General features: G+C 41.9%; 1 protein-coding gene across 1 annotated transcript; it reads left to right on the top strand.

Annotated features, from left to right (window-relative positions):
* The first annotated feature begins 1,373 nt into the window (after positions 1–1,373).
* kcnk12 (potassium channel, subfamily K, member 12) lies at positions 1,374–26,502 on the top strand. Its single transcript, XM_075477150.1, has 2 exons — positions 1,374–2,314; positions 20,955–26,502. Exons 1-2 carry the CDS (start codon positions 1,975–1,977, stop codon positions 21,845–21,847), a joined length of 1,233 nt encoding a protein of 410 aa, XP_075333265.1. The 5' UTR covers positions 1,374–1,974; the 3' UTR covers positions 21,848–26,502.
* Positions 26,503–26,556: the final 54 nt, after the last annotated feature.

Consider the following 26,556-nt stretch of genomic DNA (forward strand, 5'->3'; position numbering starts at 1 on the left):
CGTGCCCTTGTTCTGCAGTCTGCCTTGATATTTGTAAGTCAATTAACTAGATTAGAAAGCATAATCAATACGACCACCCTGTGCAGCCCCGCTGCAGCCTTTCCATTACAACAGCGAAGCCTGCTGTTACAACCATTTATTTTTTAAATTTTGATTCTCCTTGTCTTCCTTGTAATGCTTCCTCACTGTGTCCTGTGTCTTCATTTTTCATTAACGTCACACAAGTTATCCTTTCTAGATTTATTTTTGACACATATTAGATATTTGACATACATGAGAACATTGATATAGTCTGCCCAAGGTGTTCATTTGTTAGAGGATCCATTGCTTGGCCAACTAAAGAGAAAGGAAACTGCTTTTTTTTTTCTTTTTTCGAACAGCAATTTAAGCTTCGTTGGGCTTCTGGCTTGCCCTATTGTAGTGACCTTAGGTCACTTCATTACCTGTATAAATCTGTAGTAAATCTAACCAATAAAGAGCTGCATCGTTTTATTTCTCAAATTTACACATGCCTGCATTGAAAAAAAGTGCACATAAAAGCCTCACCTCTTATTATTTAACATACTTAACTTTTTTTTTTCCCCAGCTGCAACCTTAATGGGCCATCCTTCATTTGAATCAAAAGAAAAGAGGAGAGGAGCAGGATGAGATCATGTCCATCTATCTTGAACTACTCTCTTAATTGCACAGTATCACATGTACAAGGACACATAGGACATATGACTCTGTGATGATCTTGAAGCTATATTGTTTCATTTCGAGGCAAAAAAAAAAAAAAATTCCTTATGTAGTGAGCTGTTTTAGTTTAGTGCAATTTTGGATCAGTTTCTTATCTCTCATGTAAAGTAATAAAGATATCCTTGTTAACCTCTGTAACAGTTGGCTATTCATTTGCTCTGTAGACTGAGATTATGAGACCTTTTTAAACAAGCTTCATTCACATTTTGATCATCAATAATTATTCAACACATTTTCAGCTCACTGTAACACCACATGTAAAATGTTGCTGCATCCAGTTCCAGTTTTTTTTCTAACCAAAATTTCAATCTGCTCTTTGATGTTTTCTGACTTTTAATATTACAATAGCTAACCATTCAAAGCGGATTATCTATTTTATTATGTACTCGACTCATTGTTGAAGCCTTTGGATCTTTTTTAAAGTGGCTACCTCAAGTATGTTTCTGCATTTCCACCCAAGGTGAAGAGTGTGAGTTTAGTGAAAGAAATGCCCTCGGTGCGCATGGCACTGCCCCTGGAGGCAAAATGCAAATCCTGTCATCCGAAGACTACCTCAACTGAAGACGCACGAGGATAGTCCTTTTTCCTCTGTCGTCTGCACAAACTCGGATTTATTGCAAAAGTGTGATCTCACCATATGCGCTATTTTGGGTTTCAGCGTGCCACTATAACGTTCACACAAAGGCTAAAGCTCAGCGCTCTCAAAAACAGGTAAGCCTGGGGATATATGACTTTATTTGAGAGTAGAAACAGGGTATTCTGGAGACGGACAAATCTAGAAATTGCAGAAATCCCAGCATCGTTTTGATCCTCTGGAAGGAAACATTTTGGTGCAACGGACCCGGAGGATATCGCTGCTTGCTTTTGCACGAAGAAGCGCGTCCGGTTGGATGTGAGCTGCAGTCCACTTCGCATCAACTGCATTGACATAACTGTAAGAGAGGCTGTATGGATCATGAAAATAGGCACCGGCAGCTTTTCTCGTGAACTCTTTGGTGAATCTTCAGACTTCTATCCACAAGTGGGTTTTTTTTCAGTCTTTCAGCTACAGATTATATCACTTCTACAAACAACTACAATGAGACAATGTGGTGCGCTAACTGAAGGAAATGTTGCCTGCAGAAGTGCAATGAGGGACCAGGACAGTGACTTCCAGAGGATGCCTGCAGACTGGTGAGCGCCGTCTTCGATGTGGAGCCTGTCGCTGTCCGACGCGCGAGTGGTGCTGAAATTTGGATGATGCCTGGCCAGCGACTGCAGGGCTGCCGCTCCCTGCACTTCAACGAAGACAACGGCCGCTTCGTGCTGCTCGCCATCCTCATCTTGCTGTACCTGCTGTGCGGTGCCGCGGTCTTCTCGGCCATAGAGAGGCCCTCGGAGCTCCGGGCTCACGGCCGCTGGAACGGGACGCTCCTCAACTTCAGTGAGACCTTCAACATCAGCCTACAGGACCTCAACTCCTTCCTGCGGGAGTATGAGGCTGCCATCGCCGCCGGGATCCGAGCTGACGCTCTGAGGCCAAGATGGGATTTTACAGGGGCTTTTTATTTTGTTGGAACTGTGGTGTCGACTATAGGTGGGTGATATCTGCAGCATTACCAAATCCCTTGACCTTTGCGTCCATTCAGTTGATGTTGTTTTCTGAATGTATTTGGTTAAAAATATATATAATAATCATTTAACTGAAATCATAAACTCATAAAAAGCTTTGTAAAAAGAAAATAGATTCCACGAATACACATTAATCACCTTACACAATGAAGATGGTCTAATATAGATTGGACTTGGGGCCTCATATTCTGGTTAATGGTTAAATAATCATATCATTACTTTCAGTCCGGATGTCAAAGGGACCAGAGCTGCCTCCCTGTGGAGTGCTTTCTTTCCACTGGCTGGCAGACAGAAAAACAGATACATTTTGGCTGTGAGGGACTTTGGAAATGGGGACAACATCTGACATGTTTGCCATTTGGAACAGCACACTCATCCCTGGTTATAGGACAGCACCCATGGGTGCAGCCTCTTGTTTTTTGCCATATTTTCTTTCAAACCAGCAGGAATGTCAATGAGAAGCCCCTTCTGCTCCCCCATTTAACATTTGCCCATGTGATAGGTCAGAAAAGAGCAAGTGTCCCTCCTAGGGTTACCCGAGGGCCAGCGGCGTGGTGCTCTGCATGTCTGATGCTTCTGACACCCACTTTTACCCACCCCCACCAGACAGATTGAGAGGAGACACAGCTTTCAGTGAGTGAGTGAGTGTGAATGGATGAATGAGCAGCTGAAAACGCAGCAGGTAATAATCGGAGCTGACAGGAGCCCTGTCTCTAACCTTGCCCTCCACAATGCGATACCCCTGGCACCTACCTTTAATTGAAATCTGCAGTGAGGCAGGCGATGATGAAAACTGTTGGTTGTGTATGAGTCCACAAGGACAATTGGATTCACATAAGTAGAAAAACTGTCACAACTCTATTTACTGTAGACCCATCAGGATAGCTGTATTGGCCCTCCCACCTTCTGCTCTTAGGTACACGAATACACTTGTACGGAGCTCTCAGGGAGCCTGCACTCCAATCATATGGGAGGGAACTACAACAGCCTAGATGTCTATAGCCGGTTGACATCCTTTGTACTCCAGATGTCATGCAGCATCACTGTCTTCCCTGACAGGCGGATCATATAAACTGACTCAGCTGCTTGGGTAAAATTGAGAGAAAAATGGTGATGCTAAGATTCTCCATCTTTCCAGTATTTTTGTTTCTCGTGTGCTTGCATGGATTTCAGTCTGGGATTTTTGTCTATGATGTGTATGTCATCATCCTTGATCTCTTCCACCTCCAATTCTTGGGCTTGTGTGCCACTTTTTCTGTATACTTGTGAGCTGCTGATATAAAGGGGATTTGTGGGCCTCCCCATACCACAGCAACATCCCTTTGTGCACTCTAGATACTCATCCCAAACACTCTGACTTTGCTGTGGCAGAGGCTTCAAATCAGCAGTGACTCTTTGCTCCCCTTGATGTATCTCCACAGTTTCGCTTTGAAGAATGAGAGCAAAGCCTTGACCACGTGAGGGGCTTGTTGGCTGGGGTTTTTGACTGGATAACTGGCTTTTATTGCTGCGGTTGATGTGTTGTTTTAGAATTGCAGGAAACATTGCAGGAGATGTAGTCCACATTGCAGGTTTTTCTTTAAATTGAATTGTATTGTCACAAAACTACAAACTACCATATTTCTGAAAGCTTTCAGGACTTCTCATCCATGTGCGCTGAGCACCTGACACAGAACTCTCACTCTCGCCCGTGGAAATGTCAACTGACAAGCACAACCTCAATATGCTCTTCTGGAGTTTTCAATCACAACACACAATCATTTTCACTTGTAGTCCAGCATCACTGATGTCCTTGAGTTGACAAAAAAAAACAAACAAGAAATGCTGTTCCAAGAGATTACAATATAACTATCAGCTGGGTGAGGTCAACATTCCCCAAAGGGCCATAAATGCCTTATGATACGGGTTGATCCTCTGATTTTTCCCTCAGAGTCATTAGCAGTTATACCACTAATATTGAAGTATTAAAACAAGCAAGATGGAATATCATGAAATTTGAAGCAGAGTGTAATTTATTTGGTTCTTAACCGAAAAACAAAATGAATGTAATTCCCATCTGTATGCTGTAAACTGCTGTTCGTGCTGATAAGCAAATTTCAACATAATAACAAGCAAAACTAAGATTGTGACAAAGGTAATTAAAATGTCTAAATCATGTGTATAAAAGGAACTCTCAGTCAACCTTGCTAATTGGCAGTCTAAATAACTATTTAGAGAATGGCAATTTAAAAAATACCTGTTCTCCCACTAGTATTTCCCTTTTGGCAACTCTGACAAAGCAGATATCTGTAATGATTTTGACACGTAGAAGCACAACCTGATGTGCCAGACTCCTGTCGCAGCCAATCAAGAGAAGGGCAGAAACATATTCTCCACTTAGATGAAGCCCACAGTGTACTTTACTTTTAATGAAAAGTTTCAATAGTGTTATCATATGACAGATTCTATCACAGCATCTGTGTCAACCTCTTTGGGAGCTGTCATTGTAAAAGTAACACCTCAAATTTGCTTCAAAGCTGCATGTATACGATTAGATAGACTCGCAGTGTTTCGGCCACAGTTCCGCAGTCTGAAGCCTGGCAAGATGCATTCTCCTGTGATGGGGAGCTCAGAGATCTCAAGATAATCCAGCTGCTGCAAATGATAACTTTGAATGATGAGTTCTGGAAATGCATCTTACTTGTGTGACCTGAGATAACGAGCAGGAAGCATGCAGGATGGGACAGATGCACCAGTCCACACAACGTATACCCAAAGCTGTAAAACTTTTTTGAGCTCTACAAGCCATTTTTATGCGAATGTGTGGGTGTCTGAGTAATGTTCCTTGAATGCATGGTTAAAATGTCTGGTGTGTCTTATTGTGCTGTACTGAACTGCAGGCTTGGTTTTTAATTTATCCGTCATCACTTGGTTGTGTTGCACTGTCCCACATTTTCTCCAACAGCTTCACTATTTTTATTCTCCTTAAGGAGGGCTCAAGAGTCTGCTCAGTAAATACAGTTTCCATCAGTACAAAATCTCATTTTAACCTTCAAGGCTGATTGACAGCTGACAACTAACAATTGGGACAACTCCCTACAGTCGTTTGAGGGCCTGTGTGTCTTTGTGTGCGTTCTCTGCAATGACATTTCGGGGGATTGTTTTGACACTTTTGAAATGCTGCCGTAAGAACACTTGAGAGTCAAGTGCTGGCTTTTAACTTGTTGTAACAAAGTAGATGAAGCCAATTTGGGCAGTTTGTTGTTTGTCAGTTTTATGCGCCATGGTTTGGGCTGTTTATACTTTGGGATAGACTGTGTCCTGCCTCTTCTCGCCCCTGGCAGCTACCGCCGCTTCTTGCTTCATCACGCTTGGAGCCACCCACTCGCAGAGGCCACAAAGGCAGACAAGGCAAATGGGACAGTTTAACAAACAGCACACAACAGGCCCACATGCTGCCTTTGCCATGAATAATATCTGATTTAACGTCAGTGCTGTCTAAAACTCACAAATGAGGAGAAATGACAATGATGACGCACTTATACGCCAAGATACATATTATCTCTTCCATCACATCATTGTGTCGCTTTGGATTTCATTGATATTATTTCTATATCAACTCAAGTGACAGTAGGGGATTTGTTGTTTTTAAACAGGGTGGGTTTAGCTCCATAACAGCAGCCCTTGTTCCCACGCCACACACAGACACGGAATAAGTATGTTTACTCCAAGCTTCAATAACTTCTGACCTGGACACTGTGATGCTGCTTTAACATGTTCTCATCCGTCCTCTGGGTTATGGACATCTCATTGAACTATAATACTCTTGTTCCTCTGTGACCACCCATTTCTACCTGTTACTTTAATAACGAATGTGTGACTATTCTAAAGGTTAAGATACAGCGTGGAAATCAGTATTATTAGTGTATACTTTAGAGATCTAAGACAATTGTAAAAGAGGGGTAGATCTAAGAGAAAAGGACACATTTGAAAACCTGTCTGCTATTTCAGCACCACGGACAGTGCCATGGATTCATCAACACACATCACAGTTGGGATGCTAATATCTTAGAGTCACTGTTGTGGCCATACAAACTATCAATATCAGTCATACAAGGGATCTCAGACAGACTATTCTAGTTAGACTAAAAAGCCCTACTGCCTTGCACTTTCTTTTCATTAAGGTTATGGAGACGGAAGTGCCAAACCCAATGAGAAATGTCACTTAAACCTAGAGTTCTGACTCAACTTGACACATGTTTTTCCAGTTCAGTTGTCAGTTCAGAATTCTGCAGCATACAACTTCACTCTCTCGGCTCAGCTTCCCTGGACTCATCTACATGGAGAAGCCTCTCCGGTACTTTTCCTGCTCAGCACATAACAGGAGACAGACAAGGTTAGAGGTACATTTGTGAACATAGTGGAGCAAGTAAAGGTGTAGATAAAAAAGTTTGCAGTTAAAAATAAGGTAAATGATGGACTGAATGTCACCTGAAGATGTCAGAATAAACACAAACATCGCTTAATGTTGGCTGTGTTTGGGAATTACTGTACCTGCTGTCTAATGTGTTGGCTGCTTTATATACATCACAAACTTTAGAGTAAAGTTGCATTTAACCTGAGGCTCTTAGCAATAGATAGTAAAAAGGTTGCAAGATAAATCAACTTGCCCGTAGAGCTCATGCTTCTTATGCAGGCATCCTTGGAAGACAGGCTTTTGTTCTTTGTCAGACTATTGTAGATAATCTTGTAATGTAAAAATCAATGAAGTAATCAAACTAATTTCCAAGTATTTAGTTTGTAGTATGAAGTGGTACAAAAAATGTAATCATCAATTTCAGTGAAAATCATGCCCTGAGTTAAAAAAGAATTTGTCTTTATTCACAATTTTTTTCTATAGGCTACAGGTTCCTGTACGTAAAGTAGAACTTTAAACCAAATGCCTTCCCTGTAACGTACTTAGCTTTGTAATTCACGCGCTGGTGAAGTCACAAGGCAATGTCACCTCAGTCTGGTGGAGTGTACATTTGCCATTAAAGCAGGGTGAAAAGTCACATGATAGACTGGTGTGCGTTCCTGACGGCAAGCTGTTTTTTTGCTTTGATGCAGAGTTCTTATTTAGATCAACAACTCTGCGCTGCTTTGCTGGAGCAAAACCATCTGTGTTGGTGTTACTGTTTGGTATATGTGCAATCAGGGGGTGGGTGGGATGGGTTTGCAATCTGTGAAAGCAAATTATCTTCACACAGCAATGTTTCAGACGTTTTGTCGCTGTCTGTCTCTCACTGCGGTGCTGTTGCCAGACTGTCGCTGATTCCTATCTAACCGCTATCGCCAATCTAATCGCTACTTCCAATGTGGACCAGTTTATTTTGATTTATTCTTTCAATCATTTTGACGTTTCTGTGTGTCTGTTGGATAGGATTTCCAATTTGTTACAAAAGGTGTACATATAGCACAATATCAGGATCACATTATGGGACCATTATGTCAGCTACATTTCAGCTGGTCAGTAGGACTCATTTCTGCAGCAGTCTGTTCTTTCCTCTCTTCTCTTTAGATCTCCAGGGTTGCTCTATGAAACCACAGACTCAGAGGAAATGTCACTGTTAAAAATGGAAAACATGGGGGCCTTCAGTGACATGAAAGGCACCATGGGCCTTTTCAGAGAGGGTACAGTCCAAATGCTCAGCACAAAAACTGCCTCATCAGTAATTAAGTTGAGCTGAATAGTTTGACTGCAGCAAGGAAGGTCTATAAAGATAAGTCTAAATGATGGGGCAAATTATATCTGTACAATATACATTGGCTGCCTTAAAGTTGACCCAATCAAAATTTTATATTAAAAATAGAAAACCTAGCTTACAGTGACAGGCTCACAGAGAATTATTGCATGACAAGGAGAGGGTGATGTAGCTCATTTTGTGAAGCAGAAATTAGGAACAGGCTGAAGAGATTTGTCCATGCATTAATACACAAGGGTTCTTATAAGACTTCACCTTAAGCATTCTGACTTGCAAAAGTAGGAAAAGCGCAGCTGTGACTCATAAGATTAGCAATGGGCTTGTACAATTTAATTGTCAACCAATGGCAGAATAAAAAGCTAAGTCAGCCATCATTACTGTTCCTTAATTTGTCCAGTGTGACATGTCAAAATGTCTTCTGTGACAAAGTCCAGTTCTATCTCCCACACAATTTAAGACCTGACCATTTTAAGAAGAATATGCTTGTTTGTTAATAACAAAACATGATAGAACACCTAGAAAAGAACCCATTTTAAATCATATCATTAGGCACTGGTGCAAGCAGCCTGTTGTAATGAAGATTTATAAGCACCTATTTCTTTTGTTGCTTCTACAAAAAATACCAAGGATAACATAGTTTGACTGGAACAAAAATAAACAAATAAATAATTAAATACCAAACTATCTGCAGCAGATAAACAGAATCTAAAAAGGAAAAAAATCCAACTCCTCGTACAGGACTTGAGAAATGCATCTGCCTTTTCAGTTATTCTATCTAGTGTTCACTGAAGCCACATCAAAAACAGTCTTTGTAGATGGGTGGCTGTCAGGAAGCCATTCTTACAGAGGGGAAACAAGAAGTAAAGGCTGTGGTATGCCAAATGACAAATAAAGTGGACTGAACATAAGGGGCAGCAGGTCTTATGGAGTTATTAATCCTCCCCAGAGCTTGGACCACAACAAATATTGAAGCAATGTGGGATCATCTTGACAAAAAACGAAACAAAAGGCAGCCGACATCCAAAGAAGAGCTTTGGAATGTCCTTCAAGAAGCCTGGAGAACTATTCCTGAAGACTAATATAAAGTAAGGACATGAAATCTTGATGAAGAGGGTATATGAGGGTGTACCTGACCCGACAAAAGTCTGGCACTGTCCTGTTTTGAGCTCAATACTAAAATCAGCCAGCCAACATGTTCACTGTGACAGCGTTGACATGCTGAGTTCAGGCAGGAGCAATGTTTACTTGACATGGTCTCATCTCAGTTCATGAAACAGCCACATAATTGCTTTCTCATCTATAACCATCTTGGTTTGTCTTGTTAGCATTAGAGGCGCTAGAAGGCAGTTTACCTGTTGAGGACTTAACCAGGCAACAACCTACATAAAAAGTAATGTGAATAAAGATTTACTGATGCAGATTATGCTCATATTTCATTGCCTATTTCCTCCACTCTCACAGTTTATCTCGATCCAGGGTCTTTCCGTGTGTAGGGTCGAAGTGCGCTTCTGTGTTTGTGCGTGTGAGTGTGAGTGAGAGGCAAACATGCTGAGAAACAGACTTCAATAAATCCCTATCATGCTGCTGTACGGGATGCTGCGCACACCTCTGCGCTCTTGCGCAGCAGGTCATAAATCTGCCCCGACTCTTGTACTGCCTACGTACAGTAATTCACAGACCCAACTCATCATGGCCAAGCGATTCCAAGTTCATTTCAGAGGACACAGCAAATTTGCTGGGCTTCCAACTGATTACGATTTCAATGATTTGGCTCTTTACACCAACAGGGCAGCGAGAGAATAAACTCTGACCCGCTCCCTGTCAGGTTTGACTTTGACAAAAACCATTTCAATTATATTGTGGTTTGAATATTTTGATAATTATAACTTTTGCACCCTTAATGCAAAAGGCCTGAAGCCATCACTAACCAGCAGCCACAAGAGTTCAAATTTTACCGACAAGCAAAGAAGTTTTTCTTGAGAAACTTTCTTGCAAGCTGGCAACCTCACCTCTGTAAAAAAAAAAACACAAACTTGCAGTGGCAAAGTGTTGGCAAGTTGCAAGATGCCTCTACAGCAACTCCATCGGTGCACGAGAGGAACGTTTATCTTTCTGTTTCTTTGCATAAAGACAATGTGTCTTTGTGTGACTAGTTCAAATGGCTAAACACTTACAGCTAACTTGGAGATCATTAAAGGTAAAACAAGGCAACAAAGCTATAAAAAAAGGTTTTTGATTCCCAAAAATTCAATTGAAATTTACCATAAACTTGATCCATAACTGGAACTTAACCAAGCAAATCTGATAATAGTGGGGCTCATGAGAAAGTTGGAGAGGCACACATGAGTCCTCAGCATGTCCTTGAATCCGTTTGGATACTGGATTACAAAAGAAAAAGATATGACGGAGCACTATGACACCTCCGAAGTCCGAGGGCATGCATCACATAGCTGTAGTCATACATATTATACAACTGATTATATCTTATTATGTGTTTGAATTAGATTATTCTTCATGAGAATAAAAATGCTCTTTTAGTAAAACATAATAAATCTTTTAGTAAAAGCTTCTTAGTTTGCACTGTCCCAAAACACACACACACACACACGCGCACGCGCACACAACTCTTCTGGCTTTCGACTCTTGAACATATTAGATTAAATAACTGTTATCTTTGTAAAACACAAGGATTTCATGTTGCTGACCATAACTTGTTAACTTGTCCTCAGGCCAATATTCACAGATGATTCTGCCACATGAAAGTAGCACATGATCAAACAATGAGCAACTGAGCATTCTTTCATCATTTCTCTAAGACAACTTTCTGGGGTTTCTCTATATGTCTTCCAAGATCAATTTTGCAGTTGTCAATAACTTAGCAGCCCGTGACGGGGATCAAGTTTTCACACAGCTTTGAATTTCATGGACATGTCCTTTCACTTTCCATGCGCCCGCTAAAACTCAATCTTTCATTTGCTGCTGGCATCTCATGTGATTGTGTTCACGTGATGGTTAAATTCTGAAACAACTATGATAGACATATGATAGCACTGTATTGAACACCAAGACTGTATTATCTATTAGCTGAACCTGTAGGCTTATCACACTGATCTAAAGGTAGTAGGATTTCAAAGGCAGAACCAGGACAGGTGTGTTTGCTTTGGGAAATAAAACAAGAGGGCTTTATATGGCTAAGCTTTTATTCAAACATTGACAGTGCAGCCTTAAGATCTATCAGGTAGAAGCTATTAATCTGATGAGAGAATGACTCCTCAGTGACCTGGTAGGACAAAATATCTGCTACTGTTTGCCGATGAACACTAATTGAATCTTAATTTCATTTTTTGCCAGTTTAAGCTCAGAGTTCTCCATCTGTGATCTGTTTTCCAGTTCTGCTAAAATCCAGTTAAAAAGAAAAACAGATCGAAGAATGAAGACAAAAGCATAAATGTTGGCGCTGATCCAAAAACAATGCCGCATTTCTTTTAATGGCAAAAAAAAAATCAATATAGACTACAGTGGAGTCATCAGTCCTCCAGGCTCTCATTGCCAGTAAATTGAAAACTGAGATACACATTTATGAAAAATGTGTCAGTTCTTATACAGGCAGAAAACGAGGTATTTAAGATTGTGACCGAGTTTGTTTTATGCTGCTATTTCTAATAGTGTGTATATGTACACTTCTAATAAACACCTCAATCGACCTGTTTTAATAAATGTCACCCACAGGATTCTTTACATCAGTCCAATATTTCTTATAATTGCAAGCTCATTATGAATGCACTGACATGAAGAGCAAATTCCATGGATTATGCCACATGTGGGTGAGCTGGGTGAGGAATGCTAAGCCTCATTGATCTGCTTCAGGGTCCTATAGAAACATCGCTGCATGTCTTTGTTTTTTTTTAATTCAAACATGTAATAGCATAGTCTGTGTATGCACTGCACAGTCAGAGTGATAAAGCCACATCTCACGCTGAAGCTGACCTACTGTAATCTGTCATCTGCTTTGTAAAACTGGCAGCACGACGTGAATATTCCTGTTATTACCCAGTCTGGCAGTAATCTTGGCAGCTCCTCAGCAGATGGTGCGGTGAAGATGTCGCAGGTCTGGCCATGTTGCTGCTTCCTCAGCCCTCTGTCCTCTCTGCAGATCCCTGCGGCGCAACACTCGTGACTAATGATTTCCTGTTCGTCACATAAGCTGGTCATCAGACGGACAGGCACGCATGGCGGTCTCTACTGCTGCTTTTCTCAGGTGCATCTAAGACAGTTGATTTTGACTGGGGTCTTGTTTTTAAGCTCAATAATTGGGGGCATTAATGTACTTAGTAAAAGGGTGCACAAATTTTATTTCTGGTTTGTAAAGGTTACAAAATGGTCCTTTTTCGAGGCTTCAGGGAGTTGTGAAGTGGAGAGATGTTATCCATGATGACATGTGGTGAACATTAGATGAAAGATTATGGACTCATAACTCTGAGTGCTTTTAAGTAGCTTTATTTACTTTTTTTTCCTTTACTGTCCCCTCAGTATCTTCTTAACTGTTACCAATTAATTGAGAGTTTTTCTTATAATCCCTAAAATATCCACTGGGCTATTCACTCTACTGGCAACAGCCTTGTGAGGCCATTTTTAAGAAAACCAAATCGATATGCCTCCTTGAGGACACTTAACTTTGTAAACAAGATACCAGCTATGAGACAAGATTCAAGGTGAGCTTTTTTTAAAAACCGCACCTACTTACAAATAGGACAAATAACATCCCTTTTATTGCCTTTTAAAATTGACATACTGTTCACATATGTTTTTGCACTTTTAAAAGGGAAAGTCCAAGATAAAAACATATGTTTGTCATCCTCAACTTACTTGCGAACATACAAAAAAAGCCAGTGTCGGTGTGTCCAAAGCCTTTCAAGGTATGGTTTTGTTTCTCTAAACCATTGTTGCACTGGATGGCTGGCTCCTTCATTATAATGAACTTGGTCACAGTAGATTATTTTGTGTGAACTACGTGTCCTGTCATATTCAGAACAGCAAAACAGTGGACAGTGGACCAAAACCTTGGCTGAACTCACTTGATGCTGATATTGTTGCTTGTGTATAAATGTGCAATCTTGGAGAGGGTCCAGATGCAGAAACACAGACAGGAGGCGGGCAGCCTCAGAGAACGAACAAACCAAACACTGATGTGGTGACAGGGCATCCAAAAATCCGAATAAGAAATATAAGCAGGATACAGGGTCAGACCCAGAGGCCGGGACCCCACTAACCTCATCCACCCTTCTCTCTCTCTACTCATATTGAGCAAGTGGTGGCAGGGGGGCTGTGGAACTGCTAGTCTGCTGTGCAGAAGGCTGAGTTTATCTCAGGTTATGCATCCATGCTCTTCCTTAACTTTCTTGCTTTCACAGAGACCTGGATCACCCCAGAAAACACTGCCACACCCGCAGCTCTGTCTGATGTGTACTCTTTCTCTCACACTCCCAGAGCTGCGAGGCGGGGCGGTGGTACTGGCCTGCTGATTTCCAAGGACTGGAAATACTCTCTTTGTTCCCTCTTGCAGTTCTCTCCCTCCTTCTTTGAATTTCATGCTGTCACTGTCTCTCACCCAGTCAAGCTCACCATCGCTGTAGTTTATCGCCCACCAGGCCCTATTGGGGACTTCCTGGAAGAGCTGGACACTCTTGTCTCTCACTTCCCTGATGATGGCTCCGGCCTCACCCTTCTCGGTGATTTCAACATCCAGACAGAGAAGCTTCACCCTCTTCTTTCTCTTCTCTCCTCCTTCGACCCAGCTCTCTCCCCATCTCCTCCTACCCACACGGCTGGCAACACACTGGACCTTATCTTCAACAGACACTGTTCTAGCGCCAACCTCTCTGTCACTCCTCTTCATCTCTCTGACCACTACTTCATGTCCTACACCCTCTCCCTCTCTTCTCCTCCCTCCCGACCTTCCCCCACCCACTTGGTATCTTCTCGTCCCAATCTCAGCTCTCTCTCTCCCACTGACTTCTCCTCTTCTTTTCTCTCTGCTCTGCCTGCCCCTGAATCTTTTTCTCTTCTTTCCCCTGACACTGCTACTGATCTTCTTCTCTCCACCCTGTCCTCCTCTCTGGACAAACTCTGTCCCCTCACCTCCAGGCCTGCACGCGTGAGGGCGGCCGAGCGCAAATGGAGGAAAAGTAAACTTCCTGAAGACCTTCTTGCCTTCCAGTCCTTGCTTTCCACTTTTTCCTCCTCTCTCTCTGCTGCAAAAACTGCCTTCTTCTGTAACAAAATTCAAACTTCTGCTTTCAACCCCAAAAAACTCTTCCAAACTTTCTCATCCCTCCTCCAACCCCCATCCCCTCTCCCCTCCTCCTCCCTCCTCCCTGACGATTTCGCCGACTTCTTTGACAAGAAGGTTAACAATAGCCGATCTTCCTTCCCTCACCTCCCAGCTGTCCACACCACCCACACCTGTCGCCCTCCCTCTCCTCCCTCCCTACCACCTTCTCCCTCACCTCCCTCTCTGTCCCACTTCTCTCCCCTCTCTGCAAATGAGGTCCTCCACCTTGTAACATCCAGCCGCCCCACCACATGTTCCCTTGACCCAGTCCCTTCCCCTCTCCTTCATTCTACTGCACCTGATCTTCTTCCTTACCTGACCCACCTCATTAACACATCTTTGACATCAGGCTCTTTTCCTTCTACTTTCAGGACTGCCAGAGTCACTCCTCTTCTAAAGAAACCAGCTCTTGACCCTTCAGAGCTCAAGAACTACAGACCCCTTCTACCCTTTCTGTCCAAAACTCTTGAATGTGCTGTCTTCAAACAACTGTCCTCTTACCTCCACCAGAACAACCTCTTGGATCCCTACCAGTCCGGGTTCAAGGTGGGCCACTCAACTGAGACGGCCCTCCTAGCAGTATCTGAGTCACTCCAAACTGCTCGAGCTAACTCTCTGTCCTCTGTCCTGATTCTCCTGGACCTGTCTGCAGCATTTGACACAGTGAACCACGACATCCTTCTCTCTACCCTGGAGGGAATGGGGGTTTCTGGCTCTGCACTCTCCATGTTCTCATCCTACCTGACAGATCGCTTCTACCAGGTCACACTGAGAGGGTCTGTGTCGAAGCCACGTAGGCTCAGCACCGGGGTTCCCCAAGGTTCGGTCCCAGGTCCTTTTCTTTTCTCCCTCTACACATCATCCCTTGGTTCTGTCATCCACTCCCATAACTTTTCCTACCACTGCTATGCAGACGACACCCAGCTGATTCTGTCTTTTCCCCTTTCTGACACCCAAGTGGAAGCAGCATTGCTGCGTGCCTGGCAGACATCTCGGGGTGGATGTCGATGCATCACCTTAAGCTCAACCTGGACAAGACTGAGCTGGTGTTTCTCCCGGGGAAGGGCTGCCCATTCAGAGACCTGGCCATCACCATGGATGACTCTGTGGTGACATCAACCCGGACCGCGAGGAATCTGGGTGTGACCCTAGACGACGAACTGTCGTTTTTGCCAAACATCGCATCAGTGACCCGTTCCTGCCGATTCCTCCTCTACAACATCTGGAGGATTTGCCCCTTCCTCACCGACAAGGCAGCACAGGTGCTCATCCAGGCTCTTGTCATCTCCCGCCTGGACTACTGCAACTCCCTCCTTGCTGGCGCCCCGGCTTCTGCCATCAGACCTCTGGAGCTGGTTCAGAAAGCTGCTGCTCGTCTGGTGTTCAACCTCCCCAAGTTCTCCCACACCACTCCCCTTCTCCGCTCTCTACACTGGCTCCCTGTAGCTGCTCGCATCCAGTTTAAGACTCTGGTGCTGGCCTACAGGGCAGTGGAAGGAACAGCTCCTTCATACCTCCAGGCTATGGTCAAGCCCTACACCCCCGCCCGACCACTTCGCTCTGCGGCCACCAGGCGCCTGGCTGCCCCGTCACTCAGGGGTCCCTGCGCAAGATCGACACGGTCACGGCTTTTCTCTGTTCTGGCACCCCGATAGGTGAACGATCTCCCGACTGATATCAGGACAGCTGAGTCGCTGCCCATCTTTCGCCGTAGGCTTAAAACCCACCTCTTCAAGAAAAACTACCCTGATCCGCCCTCTTAGGACAGCACCTGCGCCGTCCTAGTTCCTTACGCACTTATTGTTTCCTCCACCACTGGCACCCTCTATATTTTAATTACCCCCTACCCGAACCAGGGTTTGAATCCCAGTCCTGCTTTTCTTACCTCTTTTATATCTTCCCCTACCCGAACCAGGGTTTGCATCCCATTCCTGCTTTTCTTACCTCTTTTATGTCTTCCCCACCCGAACCAGGGTTTGCATCCCCACCCCGCTGTGACTGGTGTGCAGTTGATGAGAGGCTGGTTGGTCATCGCACTAACTCTAGCACTAGTTTTGCTCTCAGCTGTTTGGTATTAGAAGGAAATGCACTTATGATTTCTTGTGACCTGAAGTTCTTTTGCCTACCGATGTTGAACGCACTTATTGTAAGTCGCTTTGGTTAAAAGCGTCTGCAAAATGACCGTAATGTAATGTATGTAATGTAATAAGCAAGCAGGAACAGAACAACATGATCTCCTGACATAGAGAAAATATAACACACACATACACACGCACACACACACAAACACACACACACATGACAAACAGCTATGACAATCTAGCAATGAACCAAGGAAAACTGGTCAAATATACACCGAGGGTAGTGATGACTTATGCGAAACAGGTGAGCGGGACTCAGTAACTGAACCTATGTACGAAATGAGGACAAAGAACATCTGAGCAAGAAAAACGGGCTCCACAAAAAAGAAAAAAAATCATGTAAATAAGGCACATAAAGAAATATAATTACCCTCTACTTGAGGGAAATATCCATTGTTTATCTATTTGTTTGCTTCAAGTCCAACTGACAGTGATGTCAACGTGACACCTGGTTGGACACACTCATTTCAGCTAGATGTGCCGAGCAAGTCAAAAATAAACATTTTTGCTCTCAGAAAGGTACACTTATCAAAAAATGTGGTCCACCACAGCCTGTAGTTAAACGTACGATGTGCTGAGAGTAACCACGCTGTAAAAGGGGCCTGAGAGGAACCGCAGTGTTAGATGATGATTATATTTGACAGCACACATGGCCATGTAATCTGTTTTATTTTAAGAATATTGATTATGACAGTTTTAGATATATACCTCTTCAGTAGGACATTATGTGCTTTGCTTTGGAGTGTCACAGACAGACTAACAGATTCGGTATGTTCCTGAGCACAACTAGGTTGAGCTACAGTTATAGCTCAGGTGGGCCATTTAATTAGACAACTATTCTTGCTCCAGAATACAGGCATAGCAAGAAATTGATTTATGGACCAAAGCCTTTCAGGCTTTTTCTTGGGCTTTTCTGATTCACCTTTTACGTCATGGACCAAAATAGCTGACAAACAGTTTAGCTTAAAGCACATGAGTACCATGGCACATGGTTTGTTCTTTAAATTTCCTATGTGTTTTATGCTTCTTGCCTTGTTTTCTGAATATATTTGTGTACTGAAATCCTGTCTGGATATTACATTTTTTTTCTTGAATGGATACAAATAGTTTCAGCAATGGGAAAGGCTAACAGAAGCATTTGCTTGGAATTACAGGGGCAGAATGACACTAATAACAGGAGGGGAGAGGTAAGTTAGGAGGTTGGTCTGCCTGGTAGTAATTTCTGCAAAAGACGCTATTGACAGACTTGAACTGCCATGCATACTCCGTACATTACACAGCCTCCCAAAATCTCAATACAAATGTTGGCTAAAAATGACTGAATGTGTTCTGTATAGACCTGTGAAGCTGTGTAATTCAACACGGTACTGATTTGCTTCCGGCTCCCGGCTGAAGCTCAACACCAACAGCATGTAACAGCTCCTAGCAATGCGGCCATTCTTTGGTCCAGTAAAATAGCCTGACTGTGCATGTGTTGACTGACTGTGGTCCAACTTTTAGAAATTTGATTTTGTACGATTTTCAGTTAACATGTATTTTAAAAGTCTAAAATTAGTCAAACAAACATAATAATTGAATTGATTCTGAAGTCACATAAATGTACTGATTGTTTTAGTCTTTTATTGATATATTGACAATAACTAAAACACGGAATATCTCCAAACTCACGTTCAAGCAGGGGGATTTTCCATTTGTGTAAATATTTTACAGTTTGTCACACTTCTGTAATCAAATCCGTATTGGGAAATAATGTCCACTGCCCCATTGGTTCAATGAACAAATTGCTGTCGTGTAGCACATATCATCACTTATTGCCAGAGGACATTTTACTCCCAGACACGATGAGTGACTGAATGCTGGATTGTATGGGTTATTTGATTGCTGCCGTCAACTCGTCTTTGTTGCCAATGCTTCATATAATGAATACCTGTTGAGTGTTGTAGAGTTTACTCTGTTCTTCCACACTGCGAGTGGCTCCAATATAAAATGTGATGATTGATTGCTGTTCAGAGGTGAGCGGTCAACTGAATCAATCAAAACTAATGCAGAGCATTCAATATGTCTATTAGCATCTCACTTGGTAATTTGTGTGATTTGTTCAGGTCCCGACCACACGACTTAATGAACTACTGTAATTTGCCATTTGGGTGTAATGAGAGCTGCTCACTTTAAATTGTGTCAGCTGGTGGCTGCAAATACATGGGATTTTCTCTTCACCACTGGCGATAAAAGCCAACCTAAAAGCTAAATAGATTGCAGTCCACTAGTAATCTATAATCTTTGAATCCACCTCCCATTTAATTTCCTCTCATTCAGATAGACCATCAGAGCTCCTTCTACTATTCTTAGGGCTGCCAATTTGTAATTAATGGATACAAATGGCACTATCTGCATAGCCTTTCCTCCTAGTTGAATATCTAGTGTATAACTAAGTATATCACATTAGAGTAGAGTAGAGTAGAGTAGAGTAGAGTAGAGTAGAGTATCACATCATTTTGCATGTGGAGTTGAGCATTCTTTATTTCATTTTATAGATTATTTAATGTTAAAGAATAAATATTCTCCCATGGTGAAAGTGGATGCGCACATATAGGATTTCCTACCGTATCGAGTCCTGCTGAATGAAATGACTCAGCCTGGCCTGTTCAGCGAGGTCAGCCGCTGGATCACCAGTCTGCTGACATCGGTTTTGGCCTTTATTTAAGAGTTTTAAAGTGTAAATGGAGTAGTCTTTGTGAGCAGATAACACCATGTTTGTTTGCTGGGGCTTTGCTCTCTATTATTGTTCGGTATCCCGTAATGCGTCTTGGCACAGCGCTCTGGAGTAATGGCTCTGAAATGTTACACTGAATCAATGCCTGGTCTTTTCCTTTCTCAGGTAATTTACTTGGTAATGAGAGACGCTGCAGAAGGCTGTCTCTGCGAGTCTTGAGAACATGTAATCTGTTTTCCCAGAGATTCAGATGGGTTAAAGAGTCATGGGTTAATTAATTAACTATGAATCACGAAATGGGATTTTACTGAGGGGCCACTGATTACCCAGATTTTACTTAATTTGGGTAATCACTGTCCTTCGCCCTTATGTAACCCAGTACTACCTAGGTGTCCAGCACTGAACTTTGTCACGATCATAAAAGTGTATTTTGATGTCTTAGGTGATGTGTAAAACTGAGTGTGTTTGAGGCCATAATGTTATATGTGCGGACATGTGGCGGTTATTTTCCCCTCTTGTCTATAAAACAATCTGTGTCAATCAATGTTGATCTAAATGACCCAAGATGTCAACATAAGACCCGCTTGAGAGTGGTTTTCACTGCTACAGATAAGGTCAAAAAAGCCATTTTGGCTATCACAACGGAAGCATTGTCAAGATATTGATTTCATTTATTACCTGACAAGGATGGTTGGTGGAAAAAGGGAGAAACGCTCTGCCTTAATGCTCTGAGAAGACTGAAATGGATGATGGAAAAATCTATTAACCTTGGCCTGGAAGTGAACTTGTTGATCTTTCAGCACGATTTTATTTGTTGACAAATGTACCATCTGCTATTCTGTTGATAAGGGACAAGATGTGAGTGTGTGTGTGTTACATGTCGTCACATTGGCCCTGGGATAGAAATATGAGAGCTTCATGTAATGTGTGTATAAGAGCAGAATGTTTGCACATGAAAAATCAAACAACAGAGGATCATGTTGAACAGGTGATGCCATTGTTGTGTGTTTTCAATCTAAAGCTTATATGACAGCCTCCATACAAATCAGTGTTGTTTACATATTAAATGTTTTAGAATATACACTACTTTTATGTGGTGTTAAAATAGAATAAACCATTAAAACCCTGCAAACGAGCACACTATTTGTGGGCACTGTGTTTACTCAGCAGTAAATTAATTCTTCTAATTATTAGAAGAACTAATTTAACTCAGCAGTAACACTGCTGAGTTCTTCTCAGTAGTGTTCTGATTAAATGATTTTTTTTAAATTAATTTGTTTATTTAGTCATTTTTTATTATTATTATTATTATTAGTTAGTAGTATTATTTTTACTAGAATTGGTATTATTATTGTTGTTGTTAATATACAATCATTGTAAATATTTATAATTTTTTTGAGCTACTTGACTAATTTGAATTTCCCCCATTGGGCGATGAATAAAGTATATTTCTATTCTATTCTATTTCTATTAATTTATTCCTTTCCATCACTCACAGGGACAAAAATGAAGTTACATTGTTACATTTAAGATTAATCTAAAAACTCAATTTAGACTTGAGGTTGTTTTACTTTCATAAATTGCTCAAACTCCAGATGTGATTTCCTGTGAGGCGACAGAAGGCATCCTGATGGTGAGAGTCTGTATTTGTCCTCGGCTGAGGGACTAACTGTATGATATCTCTGTTGTCTCTGCAGGATTTGGGATGACAACACCTGTGACAATTGCAGGCAAGGTGTTCCTAATCTTTTACGGGCTTCTGGGCTGTGCTGCTACTATCCTCTTCTTTAACCTCTTCCTGGAGCGCATCATCACGCTCCTGGCTGTGGTGATGAAGGCTGTGAGGGAGAGGCGAATCAGAAACAGTGGCCTCCTCCCACCAGGCATCCGCCATGACTTCTCAGCCTACTCCGTCCCAGGATGGAAGCCCTCTGTGTACCATGTGATGCTGATTCTCGGCCTGTCAGCTATCACCATCTCCTGCTGTGCATCAGCCATGTACACCCCTGTGGAGGGTTGGGTTTACTTAGACTCACTCTATTTCTGCTTCGTCACCTTCAGCACCATCGGCTTTGGGGACTTTGTCAGCAGCCAGAGTGCTGCTTACGATTACCAAAGCCTTTACAGGGTGGCTAATTTCTTCTTCATGCTAATGGGCGTGTGCTGCATCTACTCGCTATTCAATGTCATTTCAATTGTCATTAAGCAGGTGCTCAACTGGATGCTGGAGAAAATGAGCTGCTTGTTTTGTCAGCGTTGCAATAAGGCCAACGCCTTCCTGGGCAGACGCAATGCCATCCGCCCAGGCACCAAGGGTCGCCAGGCTCGGTTTGGCCAGCTGCCTGACTCAGATGGACCTTGTGATAGTGACACTGAAGGACGGAGACTATCAGGAGAGATGATCTCAATGAAAGATCTCGCAGCCTCGAATAAGGTGTCGCTGGCCCTCATGCAGAAGCAGCTGTCTGAGTCTGCCAACGGATATCCCAGGACAGTCTGTGGTAGCTCACGCCATAATGGTTTCTCTGGGGGAGTTGGTGCCCTCGGAATCATGAACAACAGGCTCGCAGAGACGAGTAACTCCAGGTAGAGGGCACAGAGGGGAAGAAAACAAGGAGCAGGAGCTTTATATTCTCACACAGTTCAACAAATAACCCTGAAATACAGGACTTTTCAAAGGGATGGCCAGTGTAACTTTTTATGCATGATCCATTTTTTTTATGCTTTTGACTGGCATTACAAGCCTGTAGTGATAATACAGGTCATGATTGTGATTATTTTAGCAAAGATTTCATGAAAATGGCAAGAGAGATCAACATACGTTGATCTGGAAGCATGGGGACCACCCATCAACCATTTCATTCTTCAAGCCCAAGACAGAACAAATTGCAGTGAGTCTTTAAAATATCAGTGTTTGACTGCAGAAGAAATTGTTTGCTGTAAATGGTCAGTATATCATACTTTTTTATGTTTGAAATGTTGTGTAATGGAGCCAATGGAAGCGTACAGCACAGTTTTTATTGTCAGTTTATTTGAATGTACATACTGAATGCTGAAGTATAAAAGCTGAGCGATATAGCACATACTGATCTATGCATTATACTGTACTTCTCATGCATTTTGCACCATTTAAAGACCTTCCATCAATTCTGCAAAACCCATTTTTCTTATTTCATCCTCAGGTGATCGATTTCTTTTCTGGGGGCAACTGTGGGAAATAGACCTTCTAAGCATGGCCATGATGTAGCCGATTTGAGCCGGTTGTCAGTACAGGGCAGTTTTCCAGTACTACACTAATAGAAAACACAGAGTCATTTTCTCTCTCTCAAGATGGAGAAAAGAGCGGCGATGAATAATGAAAATGTATTTCTTGCGAGAGAGGAACTGGCCCTCTTATCAGCTGAGCACATGTTTTGGTGGCCAAAGACATTAACTTGAAGGGCAAAAGAAGGAGCCATTCTATTTCTTAGGTTTTTAAGCTTACAGCTGTATGCAGAGAAGGAAAGACTTTAAGTGTTTTAATTACTCATTGAATGCAGAATCAAGATAAATATTTGCAAGAGAGTATAGATGAGAAATACACTTTGCAATTGTTGGGATTGGAGGGAGGTGTAGAAGGAGGTCATTTACAGTGGCATGCAAGAGTTTGTCAAAAGTTGCTGTGAACAACTACGCTACAAATGAGCTGAACTATCTCCAAAGGGCATCATTTTAAGGATGAAACATTCTTTTAAACATTTGAAGCTGGATATTTTTTTTTGCATTTGTTTTATACAGTCCTGAGAAGAAAAAAAAGTACCATCCCAAAGTTTAGGAACCTCTTTCCTTAAATAATCATCAGTTGAAGGCGTTGAAGGCCTGCACTGAAATGAAAGTATCTGGTGTCCACAAAGTACGAGCAAGCTACAAGCAGATAGCACAGCATCTTCAAGCAGTCGATTCCCCAATATGTGATGTGAATAAGAAACAGATAGGCTATTGAAAGGAAGGGTGGAGGCAAAGTTGAGTTCTGAAAGTCCAAGAAAACTTTCTCAGAAAATAGCTCATAGCATTGCTGGAAAGGCAAATCAGAATCCCAGTTTGGATCCAAAAAAGTTCCAAAAAGATTCAGCATTCATCAGTCTGGAGTGGTAGGGCACTATTCACAAGCAAATACAGTAGTAGTCTCAGGAAAATGTTCCCTGAAAAAAAAAACATAAGAATGAAAAGAAAAGAAAAGATTATAATGAAAAGAGGATGACATTACTCTACAACAATGTAACGATAGAAAACCCGCTTATAAATCAACAACAGGCTACCTCAGAATGTGCAAGCTGATGGTTTTATTGAGTCCACAAACTAAATACCATAAAAAAAAATGTGCGAATATACCTCAAAAGTGCAGTCCATGTTGGACAGCAAGAATCTCACAGAAGTCGTAAGAAGGTGGAAGAATATGAGAAACCTTTCCAGGCAAGAACTGAAAGAGTGTTACAATCTATGATACTTGGCAAAAGTGCATAGTCTGACCATGCAGGGCCCACAAATTGTTGATGGGGGGTGGGGGTCCCTTTCATCCTTTCTTCTATTTGTAAAAGATTAGAAATTGGATCGTTTTGAATGTTTATGGCATTTACCATCAATACCTTTATGTTTTTAGGTAATCAGGTACTCTTTTGCTCAGGTTCACATTGAGAAGAATGATGGCCAGGGGTGCTCAAACCTTTGCGTGCCACTGATAATTTCTTCCCATTTCTACACAATGTTAAATTATTTAAATATTGGGTTCAGACTGAGATGCTGAAGAGGAAAACCAGTCCAGTGAAGAATTTACTGACTTGCCATGATTTATTATTGCAAGGATTTTCTGTTTTCAAAACACATGAAACACATTTACATGTTACATGTTAAAAACGATGCTGCCCAAAAGCCTGCGGAGATCGATTTTCATCTTGAGTTCAGCGTAAATGTGCAGCTGAGTTTTAATGGATGGAAGGTGTTTGCAGACGATGTGTCGCTGCCTTGTCACGGTTGACGATCAATGTTCTTGTTGCTGGCAACTATTTCTCTAAGGCGTTAGTGATTTAAAGCGATGTGACGCTGTTTAATGTTTGCAAACAGCACGTCAGAGGAGAAGATGTTGATAGTTAAACTGTCCTGGCGACAGTGATGAAAGAGGGGAACCAGGGAGCGGAGCTGGTGACAGCAGTTGCGGGAAGCTTAGGTGGCATTAATCGGCTCCCTTCAGATCCAAATTCCAGCATGATGCAAATCAACGGCCAAGGGTTAATCCACTGCAGCCATCCATCTTCAGCATCTAATGTCCCCCCAGACCGCTCTCCTCTTTTTCCCTGTCATCTCTGCATTCACTTGCCATGCACTGCAGCAAAACCCTCCTGCTTATTTTTTCTTGCAGATTTCAGCTTTTTCTGTCACGCTCATCCTTTTTTCACTGTGAATAAGAGACATGCTTAAATGTATATATAAGCATTGGAATGTCTTAAAATGCCCTTTTTACAATAATTTTGAATTAAACCTGGAGCTGTACTTGGTCGACTTCAATACATATATCTGAATAATTTCCTTTACTCCCCAGTTTTACCAGGAGGAATAGAGAAAAGGACTCAGGTAGTTAAATCTTCAGGCTTGTCTTAGTTTTTCCTGCATGCCAATATGGTAAAGCCATAGCTGTATATAAAACAGAGAACTATTTACAGTCTATTTTTCTACATATAGCTTTCAAAAATGTACACGTGGATGACTGAAAAAGCCTCACTGTCACATGTCTAACACTGTCAGTCAGCAGATTCAGAACCTATATAAAAAACATGAACATATGAAAAACAAGCGGAACACAGTGTTTACTGAGTTTAAAGAGTAGTTTGAGGGTTGTTTTGCGGAGTCAGATGACAATACTGACACAGCTCTCACGTCTTAGATTGGAATCAGACTTTTTTTATCAAACTCTCCTCACCAAGCAGTCTGATGTATTTCCCAAAATGTCAGTTTCTTCCTTTAACAGTTCCCAATTGAGTGGCTAATGACGAGAGGTATTGAGCGCATGGTGGCAACACGAGGCCTGCAGCCACACTGGGAAGAGTCATGCTTTTCTTACACACTGCAGTGGCATTCCAAACAAAAGAAAGGTGACAAACCCTGGGACACTTGAGCAACCGTTTGGGCGTGCTGCACCAAACAACATATTAAATTCAGTCTCCTCGTTGTAATATGTCTCCATGGACTGGTAGGAAGTTGCTGTTTTTTTCTAGAGGAATAATTCCTGAATTATACATTACTTTAACCCTCAGATTAGACCCTCTAAGTCTTAAAGTTTCAGTGTTAGAGGTTTCAGGACTTCTCCTGTGGCTGCTCTGTATCCTTAACCTCATTTTCTAGAAAGATCACATGTGTGTCGCATGTATCTCTGCATCTAAATCACACCTCTAGGGACTAAAAGGGTAACTAAAAGACTGTTATATATTCCAAATGCTTTCTGAAACACAACACCCAACCACCAGGAAGTTATTTGACTCAGCACCATATAATACATTGAAATGTATTTTCCTTGAGCCTGAAACACATCAGATTTTTAAGAGAGTAAATCATTGTATTTAGAGTAATGTTTGGTCACCTAAAATGCATGTGGGGCTTTAAACTAATTGACCTATGTTAGTCCTTGCATATTACAAAAAGGCTCCTTTTAGAAACAGTTATAGTGTGTAGAGCTCGTGTGTGTTATACTATACAATCCTTTTGCATCTCGCAAAATTGATCTCCATTGATTGCAATGGCTATAATTTCCCCACTGTCCTCTGTGTCTTCTGTCAGAGGAGACATGATGTCCTAGGATTTACTGTGTTTGTATTTGCTAACAGCAGACATGCCACTTAAATGTGACATCAGTTGATTTATTCTTAAGTCTAATTCATCAACTCATCTCCACATGAAATGAAAAGAATCAGACTGAAGTGATTAAAAATGTGAAAATGGAGGCAGCATGTGTTCAAACAGACCTGGATCACAGTGCTGCATGAGGTGCAGTGGAGCCATGAGTGTTAATCTAAGCTTGAATTGTGAAAACCACCACCGGCAGTGTTTATGTCCATTAAACAAATATTACACTGTATTAGCACTGGTTTGTAGGCAGCAGCTCTTTGTGGGAAAAAAAGAAAAAAAAAAAGAAGGTCCATTAAAATATCTTGCTTCCATAATCATTACCTCCCTGATAATCAAACAATTTGTTTGACTTGATGAAAGACAGGGGATGTTGCTGGTGTTTAATCTTGATAACTGCTGATGCTGCAGTGGCTCAATTATCAT

Source organism: Odontesthes bonariensis, chromosome 2 (assembly GCF_027942865.1).
Source record: "Odontesthes bonariensis isolate fOdoBon6 chromosome 2, fOdoBon6.hap1, whole genome shotgun sequence".
Lineage (NCBI taxonomy): Eukaryota > Metazoa > Chordata > Actinopteri > Atheriniformes > Atherinopsidae > Odontesthes > Odontesthes bonariensis.

Coding starts and splice junctions, on each gene's coding strand:
- kcnk12 (XM_075477150.1), top strand. CDS start 1,975: ATGATGCCTGGCCAGCGACTGCAGGGCTGCCGCTCCCTGCACTTCAAC. Junction 2,315..20,954: donor AACTGTGGTGTCGACTATAG/GTGGGTGATATC, acceptor TTGTCTCTGCAG/GATTTGGGATGACAACACCT.